The 13043-nt window shown below is 33.1% G+C and overlaps 1 protein-coding gene across 1 annotated transcript in view; it reads right to left on the bottom strand.

Annotated features, from left to right (window-relative positions):
• Positions 1-3516: 3516 nt before the first annotated feature.
• LOC149906719 (uncharacterized) overlaps positions 3517-13043 on the bottom strand; it is an 88569-nt gene continuing 79042 nt past the window's right edge. Inside the window, exons 5-6 of the mRNA XM_090104830.1 lie at positions 6182-6413; positions 3517-4060 (exon numbers count right to left, since the gene is read on the bottom strand). Of these exons, the coding sequence (XP_089960956.1) occupies positions 3972-4060; positions 6182-6413 (321 nt within the window). The 3' untranslated portion in view covers positions 3517-3971. The remainder of the gene's footprint in view (positions 4061-6181; positions 6414-13043) is intronic.

The raw sequence follows: 13043 nt of genomic DNA, 5'->3' as shown, positions 1-13043 counted from the left end.
CTCGGCGACTGCCGCGGTAAAGCTATTGCATGCTATGCCTTCAAGCCACACCTCCGAGCCCGTCGGAGTGGTGAGCGTGAGGTTTTTGGTTACTAAATTTCTAGATTCGGTCCCCGCGCTCTAGGCCCGCGATTGCATAGCTTCCTATGCAATAGCTTAAAAACCGCATCAAAATCCGTTGCGTAGTTTTAAAGATTTAAGCATACATAGGGACATAGGGACAGAGAAAGCGACTTTGTTTTATACTATGTAGTGAAGTAAAAATAGATTTTTAAATCTCAAATTTATCTCCATATGTTTTCCCAGACTTCCAAAAAATGCTAGTTCAAATAAACCAAAAGAATATAATTTAGAGCATCTGCAAACTTGTAGATATAAATCTAACACAATGTTCTTAGAAAGCTACTTTAAATTAAGTTGGATGATAGCCAGCCTCCCGTTTACTCGAAGAAAATAACTGGAAAAAAATTTAACACCCGGAGTTGGGAAAATTTGGTGAAATTTTTATGTAAGCTGTTGATAGGTTTACTTTGACCAATTTTGGGAAGAATAACGAAATTTAGTCTGTTAAAATGTTTGTTATATTACCTATATTTTGAGTAAAACAAGACTTTGCATCAAGGCATGTTTATGTTTAACCATTGATGGTATTTATAGAATTTATTATTTAATCAAACTTTATCCTAAATGATATTTTTTTAAAGTAAAGTTATTTCAGTGTAACAAAACTATGCATACACAACATATAACTCGTTGAGACACAGATATTATATAACTTTTTCATTATATTAAGTTTTGCATGTTAAAAAATTCCATAATAAATTCCGCTACGTTGAATGAAATGAGGAAACTGTATAAATCATGATGCTCATTAACTGTTGCTTTAATTTTCTGCCTAGATTTTTAAGCTATTGCATAGCTTCTATCGCGGGCCTTGAGCGCGGGGACCGAATCGAGAAATTCCGTAACGAAAATACCTCACTCTCCCCACTCCGACGGGCTCGGAGGTGTGGCTTGAAGGCATAGCATGCAATAGCTTTACCGCGGCAGTCCCCGAGTGCCACACGTCTTTTATTTAGAAATTCAATCCAGAATCCAGAAATTCAACAAAAGGAAAATACTTTTTTTTTTTTTTTTTTTTTGTTCTTCATCATCGCAATCTATCAATTTTCAGATATTCAGCGATTTTTTAAGAATTTTAAGGTTGTTTCGTACGGAAGTCGTCCAGTGACTACTCCGTTTATTGGTGATTTTATCTTGTTTAATTTATTGACTTTTTATTTTTTTTTTTATATCAAATCCTGAGGTATCCTTCTTTTGAGTCTCCTGGTGGTTGTGTGGGCGTTCATAAGGTTTACAGCCAGCTGGTTTGGGTGGTGTTTAATACGCTCTTTATATGATTTAGTTCTCTCAACTATTTCTTCCTTAACCGTGCTTATGCAAAGGTCGTGGTGCAATCTATCGTTGGACACATACCAAGGTGCACCTGTTACTAATCTTAGCATTTTTGACTGAAATCTTTGAACTATATCCACATTAGACTTTGCTGCTGATCCCCATAGCTGCAGGCCATATGTCCATATAGGCTTTATAATACATTTGTATAGTAACAGTTTATTATCTAAGGAAAGGGACGATTTTCTGTTTAGGAGCCAGAACAATGTGCGTAGTTTTTGACTCATTGCCAGTCGTTTTGTGAAGATGTGCTTCTTCCACGTTAGACGTCTGTCCAGATATATTCCAAGATACCTTACGTGGTCGTGTTGTGGAAGTTCTCTGCCGTTAAGAGTGACAGGTGGGCATGTCTCTTTTTTATAGGTGAAAGTTACCTGAACGGATTTACTCTCATTTGCTCTAATACGCCAGTCTTTGAGCCATTGAGATATTTGGTCGAGGCTGGATTGGAGCTTGTGTGAAGCAACAGCTGGTGAGTTATCTGATACTAAGATTGCTGTATCGTCTGCAAATGTTCCAGTGATTGCTCCATCGATCGAAGGGAGGTCCGCAGTAAATAGTAGGTAAAGAGTAGGACCCATAACACTACCTTGTGGAACTCCGGCTTGGATGCTTTTTAGTTCCGTTGTTTCTTCCGCCTGTTTTACAAAAAAGTATCTATCACTCAAGTATGACTTTATGAGGCTGTAGAAGTTAGAAGAAAGATTTTTTTTTACTTTAAATAGTAATCCATCATGCCACACGCGGTCAAAGGCTTGGGATATGTCTAGGAAGGCAGCAGTACAGTACTTTTTTTTTTCGTAGGTTTCGTTTATATGTTCCACTAATCGGTGTACTTGTTCTATAGTCCCATGTCTTTGGCGAAATCCGAACTGATGATCAGGCAGAAGTTTCTTCTCAGAGATAATTGGGGTCAATCTACGAAGGATAAGAATTTCCAATATCTTGGATGGTATAGGAAGTAGGCTTATAGGTCTGTATGATTGGGCCTCAACGGGATTTTTCCCTGGTTGAAAAGGAAAATACAATACAAAACAATTAGGATTTTAGTACCTATAATTTAATTTAGACCGTAAATATGCGTTGATGAGATGAGGTTTCTTTTTCAGGTTGATTATTATTCGCAGGAAAATCTTAATTAATTAATTGCTTTGAGAAGCTCTAATTAGGTGTATTCCTTGAAAATATAATTATATCTACTAATTAAACACGTTCTTTAAGCCTTCGTGTTGTCTTAATAGGAAAATAAGTTATGGTAAAAAAAATTGTTTTGTGTTGTGTAGGTACTACTAAAAATAACAACAACCAATATAACAATAAATTATTAATTGTATTATTGTTACGTACAATTATTACCTATGGCAAAAGTTATGAAATATTACATTAGGTACTTTAAAAATAGGTAGTCAATGGAAATAAGTATTTCGGCATCCCAATATATATTATTATATTTAGCGTATGAAGGGGATCGAACCCTAGACTTTCACTAACACGATGTATTAGATTAATCTTAATTTTAGGGATAAAGCAGCAGCTATGAGGAACACAGACTACATAATTTTATAAAAATACATAAATAGGTAAGTATATTACAATTAAGGGTAATAAAACGAACAAATAAAATGTTTGGCACATACATTTATTTACATTAGAAACAGTAATATCACACTGCATCTCATTACAACAAATTATTTTTACAATATATTTAATCGTTGTCATACAATCGATTAACTAATTATATACATATTAAGTGCGCGATGAAAGTAGAAAAATGTGCATTTATAATGCATAGAAAGGCCTAGTACTTAAAATATAAGGAAATAAAACACTGAAACTAGAACTATGTTATTTATAAAAATAGTAAAATTATGACTTTTGCGAAGGAAAAACAAAAAGCTCTAATACCAAGTTAGAGTACATTGTGACATTTCAACGATAGTGCGCAATTTTCTATTCATAAAAACATTATATTTAAAACATATTTTATTAACAAGAAAATTCATTTCGCTTTTAGTTCATCCACTCAGAGATACGATGGAAATTAATTAAATGCTTGTTCTTACAGTAACATTTATTTTCAGTTTTACAAAATAACATTTAGTAGATATTTATAATATAAGCCGTTTGCTTTGTAGAGTTTTAAACGAATTTTATATTCTTTTTGCGGACATGAAATGTATTTCGTGTGAAACAAATTATTAAAGGTCTTACAAATCACAATTTGTATTAACTTATATGTCAAATCCATAAATTATAAAAACAACATAATGAAAATGTAACACTGGTGTCTATAAAAACTAACAGACCTATGTACAATTGCAATACCTACCATAAATATTACATTAGAATACAATAATTATAAAATTAAACGTTATACAAACATCTCTCCCTGGTATTAGCACTTCAACAAATCAAAAACAATGTAACGGCAACACAATAACAATTATTACATACATTTAACACGTAACGTCACAATTATAATTCATTGCAGTCACTTTATTTATTTACTTCACTAGTTAAGGCACTAGTCTTCTCGCCAAGAGAAATATCGTCCATACACACATACCGGTTTTATATCTCGTCGCACTACTTCTTGATACTGCACCTGGAATATGATAATATTTGTATTTATACAAAATTAATTAAATAATTTAACAGCTGTCTTGTTATACAATTTGTCTTATATATGGAATGTTACTATAGGGATAAAATATATTATGAAAAAATAGCAATACCTTCACAAAAACGTTTTATAATTTTTTTTAACGCAACTCTATGACAAACTATAAAATTTGTGTAAATTTACTAGATTTGATCTTTACTTTGTTAATAACTTCCTATTCGTTGTTAATAATGTTAAGTTCTACAGAATCTCTTATTAGACGTTCTTAAGTAATGAATGATGAAATCGCTTCAGAACTTCCTTGAATCATAGCTTCCTTATTCTAATAAACTCGGTTTTTAATTAAAACATTAAAAATGTGTTTTAATAAATTAAGTAAAATACAGCTTCATTTATTTTGTCCATTAATTTTCGAGTTTTATTTTAAAGCAATATTGTAAGAAAACAGCTTGAAAAAACAGCACTTAATTTTTCATAAATTAAACGTGGCTCGCTTTTATAGCTCCATATGGGCAACAAAATATTATGTTACTTAATGGATACGAAGCTTAAGAGTTAATTAATTTTATAAAACGTTCAATATTGGAGCATAATTCAAATTTCAACGTGCGAAGCCAAACAAAAATGCAAGTATTTTCGGCATACGCCAAATACCGTGACAAGAAAGCATCCTAAAACAATATTATGGCAGAGGAACCCCTGTGAAACATTCCCCAAGCAGTATCGCGAATATCTCTTAATTATAATATTTTTCCCTTGAAATTGTCGTCATATTTAAATGTTATAACAGAGTTGAATTTCCTGAGTTCTCGTAAAGTCTAGTCTCTCAGGTTTAAAGAGCATAGTGCTTTTAATTTTACAACCGGTGTGCTTTTTTATTCCTGCAGGTATAATTGCGTTTGTAATTGAGGCGTCTTCAAGGGAAATTGGATGCTATTTATGCTGCATTAGCGTTACATTTCCAACAACCGCGCGATTTGTTGTTGTTGATTTCATTGTTTTAGGAATTGTATCGCGCAGATCGAAACATGAGACAAATTGTAATACATAATTTATTGGCAGCGTATTGTGTATGGTTCAGATCTTTGATTTTATCGTGAATATTTCAAACCAACAAGGGAATTTCTTTTTGAAATAGAATGAGTCATGTAGATGAATTTGTATTATAAATAATTATCTTTAGATTATGAAAAGAATATTGCTCGTTTTAAACATATTTATAAATAGAGCACAGCTAGTTCAACTGAATGGGCTTCATGACTTTTTATGTGCAATTATGAATAAAAATAATGCTAGGAAATATTATAAAGTGGTATAATTCTCTTCTGTAGGAAATTACTAGTTCTTTTGTAGTATTGATTTGTAATTTACTTCTGTTTCTCTGATAGGTCATAGGCAAATAGGTGAACAACCTCGTCGAACTGTTTGTATGAGATTTATTCTCACATGCTTAAGTTATAGAGGGAGGCCTTTTATTTTAACTTCGTTCATACTTCTTCTATCTTTAGGCCTGTCTGACTACAAAAATTTATAAGTAACACACTATTTTTACCTAACATATACGACGATATGTGCGGCCGACTCGCTACAAAGAGCCATACCGCCAAGCTAACATCTGCCTTGCAACCTTCACAAGGCTTACACAAGGTTACTGTTAAAATTATAATTTATAATATACTTACTATTTTTACTTAACATATACGACGATATGTGCGGCCGACTCGCTACAAAGAGCCATACCGCCAAGCTTACATCTGCCTTGCAACCTTCACAAGGCTTACACAAGGTTACTGTTAAAATTATAATTTATAATATACATACTTACTATTTTTACTTAACATATACGACGATATGTGCGGCCGACTCGCTACAAAGAGCCATACCGCCAAGCTTACATCTGCCTTGCAACCTTCACAAGGCTTACACAAGGTTACTGTTAAAATTATAATTTATAATATACTTACTATTTTTACTTAACATATACGACGATATGTGCGGCCGACTCGCTACAAAGAGCCATACCGCCAAGCTTACATCTGCCTTGCAACCTTCACAAGGCTTACACAAGGTTACTGTTAAAATTATAATTTATAATATACTTACTATTTTTACTTAACATATACGACGATATGTGCGGCCGACTTGCTACAAAGAGCCGCACGGCCATGCTGCGCACGTTTTCGGGGCGCGTGGGCACGGTCGCGCGGCACTCGAGTGAGAGATACCCGCGGTGCGTGGAGTAGTCGTCCGGGTACACGTGGAGGGTCCGCCAGGACGCCTGGAGACCGTCCCCGTCCGCTCCGGAGACGTGTGTGCGACCGGTTATTACTGGGTCCTGGGTAGAAGGCAAGATTACTGGATCATAGTGATAAAAAAGTTTTAAGGTATTGTGGGAAGTGACTACGCGAGAACCAGTTATACAGTTATATTTCATCGATCCGCTTCTCATGGAGGATTAAGCAACGCTAGAAAACTGTCCCCGTCAAATTCAATATTCATCTCTGATTTCAGTAATAAAAAAAAATCTTTATGGCCATCTAAATGACGAATAATTATAATATTCAGACACCTGTAAATTGTAATATTGTGTAATGATATTACAACTTCCATATGATCTGTTTAGCTTAAAAGTGTTAAATATCTATTAGGTTCATTATCATAAACAAGTGGAGAAACCGGACTAAGGTCCGGTACATCATAAAGTTTTTATTAGATAAAATACAAAGAACTTATAATGTAAACAAAAATAAATCCAAGGTAACGCCTATACCCATTTCCATTCCATAGAAGTCAAGCCATAGTTACCCTTATATCGTTTACGACGGATAACATTCAGGAAATCTAAAAGTTAATTCGATGGTCGTACAAAGAGAATATTGTTTATTTTTATCTTTATAGCCAATGCAATATCATCACGGTTATATTGTCACATTGAGAGCGTTACGACTACGAGAACGGCACGTATTTATAGCGATTACACTCTTCCAACGGTTTACTAAAATTGTATACAAACTAATGGGTTTTATTGATACAAATATAAATAATATGTAGTTTAATTTTGTTTGGTAACAGTTGTAATAGGAGTAAAGTAAGTTGTTAAACATATTAAACTCTATATAGACGTGTGATGCTTTCAGAAGGAAGGAAGGTTTTTCATTTTAGCAAATTTTTGTGGATGATTTGCTCTTATCATAAATGGACTAAGTGGCTCAAAAATAATTTTACAATTCAAACTACTATTTTGAGACTAGATTATTTGAATAAACCATTCTCTTTTGTGATATTTAGTGAAGTTTATATCTATATAGGCTAAGTAATAGATAATATTCATAGTTCATACGATATGCGTACCATATTACACAAAACTTACTCAAGCAGCACAGATCAATGTAATCAATTGGAAATATCAATATCTACACAGTGTAATATCATCAATAGATCTGCTACATCAACAGTATTGTATTACAACGTTACATAATTATATGACGACATTGCCAAATCAAGAGAATAACTGGAATTCCACGCGCAAATGAAACTAATTGGCCACAAATCACTCAAGTTAGTCTGTCTCTGAGTGATTACACTCGAGCGAGCCATATCCGGTCCATTAGGATCGGAAGTCCGCTTCATTGGTCAGATACAATTGCGTCCGTGCATGCGGCTAATGGTTTAATGGGTTTTGGTGACTGGACAAATCTGGAGACGGCCTACAGACTATTTTAGGTAGAGTTCTGCTGCGTAAGCTTTATCTTTGTGGTAACAGTACCAATACAGACTACACAGACTACAGAGTCTAAGTAACGATTGTTAGATGAATATCCTACAAATTGTCTATTTACATTTTAGTATAAGGTCATGTTTACTTGGCAAAAGATATGGTGGAGACAACAACCGAGGTTGTTGTATTGGTAAAAGTATCGAATTTGTTAGTAATTATACAAATCAGACACAAAGAGTACAAATCGTACACTTTGAAGATAAAAAAAAATGAGTACATCCCCTATTTTACCTTACCATGCGCTGTGAGGTAATTATTAACAAGTTTCTACACAAGCAAAATTCTATAAATTAGTGGTTTAACAAACAATCCAGTGTTGTAATAAATGCGAGCTAATGGACGTTACTAACTAACAGTATTACCACAGACTAATTATAATATACTACGTATACAAGTATTACTCACTGAACTGTCATTGTATTAAGCCATGATAGATCGTGTTTTACAAGTCGATTATTGTTGATTAATAACTTCCACCTAAAATCAATATGATTATGCGATTTTTTTTACTAGGAAAAATAAGTGTAATAACTATTATAACAAGGAATATCTACAAACATTATTCGAAGAGATCTCTCTATAAAATAACGAAATACATTTTAAATAGAATTACAATTTGACTCTTCTAAAACAAGAACACCCTGTTAATACCAATTATTTTGTTTATACCCCATTGTAATGTCAAATCCAAATTAAAATGCTAAAACTAGAACCGTTTGAAGCTGAATTTTCAAAATTTCATTACAAATTCCGAATAGATTAATAATTCAGGATCACATTCATTATCACTTGAAAAGATAATCTAATGATGATTTGTGAAAATAATTTATTAAAGGTTACAAAACGTAATCTAACAACCGTGATTGCTTTTTGGCTTTAATTTCCTTTATTGGGTTGCTGAGACCCTTTCCATTATTAAAACATTATTTTCATAATATTATTAGAGTGAAGAATTTTGGATGTTAACACTTTCATACCAGTTTGATTAGGTGTTATTTTGCATACTGTAAGTTTAATATTGATTTGATTTAAGCATTATAGTTGAGCTCTTTCTTAGACATGTGTTAGGTACATTTATTTGTGTGGTTTAGGTACTTCTAATTTCTTTTAATATGTTTCATCCTTTTTATTTTTGTAGATATTTGTGTGTATTACACACGTAACTGCTTAGGAAAAAGGAGTAATAACTGGTAAAAAAGGCTATAGGCGCTAATAATGTTTCGTAAACAATAAACTCATGTTTAGTACATTTTGTAAACCTTTTAAATAATATGTCAATCACACGTTTTTCCTTTCATCTGCTAAAAGTAAAAGGGTTGAGAGTAATTATAAAACTCGTAATTAGAAACTTTATTTCAAAGGATCGAGGACTAAGTACCTCATACTGTTTTATTTTATTATTACATCGGATCTATACACTCAATCAGGTTAATGATTAATTAATATTTTATTAATAATTTCTTATATGTCACGTCGAGAAACAAAATAAGTTACCTATGTATGGATAAAAAATCGAATAAGCTTCGAAAAATATTAAATTAAACTTACTTATATTAATAGTAACATTGTACTCTACTTTTTATATCGCAGCTATCATAATATTCTATTCTAGAGTATCTTTGAAAATATCAAAGCCAGATCGAACAATTTTTACGTTATGATCGAGAGTCATCCACAATCTTCACATTCACAATAATATAAGCAACAGAAGTCGAGTGGTTCTGTATTGTTTTGAATAAAATTGGCATAAATAAAAACGTTTTCTAATAAAGCATTTACGTCAGTATAAGCCTGTATATAAATCCTATTAACTGTCTACATTTTGTACGATATTTTCCTACAAAGTCGGATATTAATAACCGCGACGTGTACAATTTTAATTTCCTTAACACGTCAAAATAAGAAAAATGGTTTGAGTGACGCGGTAAAATTATAAGGTCGGTGGAAACTGATTGTATTGCTATTATACCTGGAATATTTTTAACGATTGATTATTATACACAATGGTTCTTTGAAGTAACAAAAGCTAGTTTTAGATTTTATTAAAAGCTTTCCATTTATCCATTTCATTCAAAAATGAATAAATGGAACGTTTATCCATTCTACTAGATTTTTAAAGTGAAACTTTTATTACATCGTCTCAAACTTTTTGGTCTGTGTAGCGCATGTCGCGTGTATCGCGGCTGCCGAGTAGGTATACCTACTCGGCAGCCGACCGACACGCAACATGCGCTACACAAAGCAGTGTTCGGAACCGTTCGAACAGTTTCACTTTTACCGTGGTTTCATAAAACCACGCAACATTTTTTTTATTATAAGAATGAGTATACTATGAAAAGATTCGCGTTCGGGAAGGAATAGAGATACAGGCAAAGTAAATAGTATGTTCAATTGTATCATTGTGACGTCACCTGAAAAACCTCACTCTGTTTATCTGAAAGCTATTCTATCCTATTAATATTATAAACGCGAAAGTTTGTATGGATGTTTGTTACTCTTTCACGTTAAAACTACTGAACCGATTACAATGAAATTTAGCACACATATAGAAGGTAACTTTGATTAGCACATAGGATAGGTTTTATCCCGGAAATCCCACGGGAACGGGAACTATGCGGCTTTTCCTTTGAAAACGCCGGCGAAGTCACGGGCGGAAATCTAGTTCAAACATAAAATAATACATCCTTTGCGGTATTGTTGATAAAAATTCACTCCATCTTTCTAATTCAATTCGTACATGTTATAATTAGATGCAATCAGCCAAAACAACTTCATACATAACGAAGGCAAGAACGGGGGCTCAGGTTATTTTTATTAGAATTTCGTAACACGCATTGAGGATCGTTCCTTTAGTACCTCCGTGTGGTGAATGGTGAATATTTTACGAGTAGAGCGAGGTAAAATGCCGCTGCATGATGTGTGTCGACGTAAAAAGTGAAATGTATTTACTTCCTTTGAAATATTGTAGGCTGGAGAGAATATATTACATAGTACCTGGTAGCTATTCCTGGATATAAGGTTATAAGGAAATGTAGGCGGTGAACGATCTCTAATTATGCGGAGGTAATTTGTTAGATTTTCAGGTAATTTTACGGGTGAGCTCGCGAATTGTAATTGAATGTTCAGGAGGTAAAATAATAGAAATGATTGTATTATTTGGAAAAAATTGGTCGTGCTTCAGGAAAGTATTTTGCACAAGCAATTAGGAGGTTGTATAAACCGCCATAGATAGATACCAATCTACAGAAAGATTACATTGACATAAAAAATTCAGCCAGAGTTTCAATATCTTCTTCCTTCTCAGCTTAAAGAGAAACTCTTGGGAAACTATAACCAATTACATATGTCATGTGACAATTTTATCGAACGCAACGTCGCAAGTCAAACTAAAGTTATAAGTTCCTCAGAGGCTCACAAGCTCTACTTCATAAGTTATTACCATTCAATTTACATCTCCTACATCCCAACGCCAAAGAATAAATAAACAGATATGATAAATTGAATAAAAGATGAACGATGTTATATAGCGTAGTACGTGTTTCGGAATATAAAGGAAAAATGAGTATTTTAAGATTCGTGCTAAATAAATGGGTGTCGATGTACCTTGAGTTACAATTATGTGGAAATAATGCTCATTTAGTCATTGATATACATTATTATAAAATAGGATTCACAATTTTTTTATCGATGTAATATCTGGTATTTATTTACATCGAAACTAAGCACGCGGTTTTGCTGACGTAAACGTCGGAGGCGTCGTAGGCTTTGCTGTCGTCGTAGGCGACGCATTGTGTAAATTATTCAATGTGTAATAATCAAAATACCACTCCTTGTTCGATTCACATATATTTTTTGAATTTTCACTCAATATAATAACTGCAAGTTAGTGTCCGGTAGACGCGTCTCACCCCTAATTCAAACTGAATTGGCGGGAGTTACGTGACATCCCGTGATTTCAACCGAATGCGACCTTCCTCAAAAGGGAAAAGATGTAATCAACATCGTGCTTTCATATTTCAACAAGACTTCCTGCTAACACACTTTGTGAGACGTGATAATAGAGTGTCCTCAGTGAGGCATTGTTCTTGATGGTATAAATGGTAGGACAAATAATATTATGTTTATTCTTTACGTGGAAAACCTTTTATAAGATCCGCTTGATGTTATAGTTCGTGCGATGATGAATAATTTGAAAAATACTTCATAGAGAATAGTGAATAAAAAAGTGGTGTATAAAAGAAAATTCACTTCATTAGACAACATTCAAATTTTATTATAATAACGAGTTTAAAATGCATTGTGCTAGAGTTCATATAATAATTAGTCTTTTTATATTTAGTTTTATTTTTGACTTAGAGCTCTATTTAATATTTGTTGCAGTTTTTTAGCCGCAATTATGATTATACCAACACCAACGAAACTATTGACCTACATACTCAAATGTGAAAAAGTAATGAATCAACGTTATGACTTCTAAAGCATATTATACTGCTATAGTTGACAAAAAATACGCTCGCATACAGAACCTCCGACTGCTTAAAAATGTAAGTAAATTATACGGAAGAGGAAGGTTTTATTCCTGCTCTCTTCACGGTGAAACTAGGTACTTTAAGGATCATAAACTGACAAACAACTCAATAATATTTTTATGACATATTTCATATCAAAATAGCATCTTCCCTTTGAATAATGCATAAGTAAAAGAAAACAATTCAACCGAACTTTATACAAATAAACACGTTCGCAAAATAAATAAGTTTACAGAATAAATAACATAGTATTACAGTTCGATATTGAAGTACGAAACTCAAACGAAAGGACTCAAGAAAATCGGTTAATATTTTCCAATTCTGCGCTAGTTCATTCTATTTCAAGCTCTATATAAGCAGTATTTATTGTATCAAGAATTGTGAAACTCATTTATAAGACATCTTAATTGAATGGAGATTCTAACAGTTGTGATGTAATCTTTCATATTTCAACGGACTTTTTGAGGCTACACTTTTTGCGATGTGATAATGGACCGTCCTCAGCGTTGTATTGTTCTTAGTGTAATATAACCGAGGTCTGAATTGTACTTGTTCTTTTGTCACTAGGCCATTGTCAGGTAAATGGACTACACTTAGGCTTCAAGTTAAACACTGCGTGAAATTTGCGTAAATTGCGCACGCCATGGCTAATATGATA

Source organism: Colias eurytheme, chromosome 8, assembly GCF_061535395.1.
Source record: "Colias eurytheme isolate Ceu_HAF_F1 chromosome 8, ilColEury1 Martin Lab GWU primary, whole genome shotgun sequence".
In the NCBI taxonomy this organism is placed as follows: Eukaryota; Metazoa; Arthropoda; class Insecta; order Lepidoptera; family Pieridae; genus Colias; species Colias eurytheme.
The sequence above is the reverse complement of the archived record's forward strand: the minus strand, read 5'-3'. Positions and strand labels throughout refer to the sequence as shown.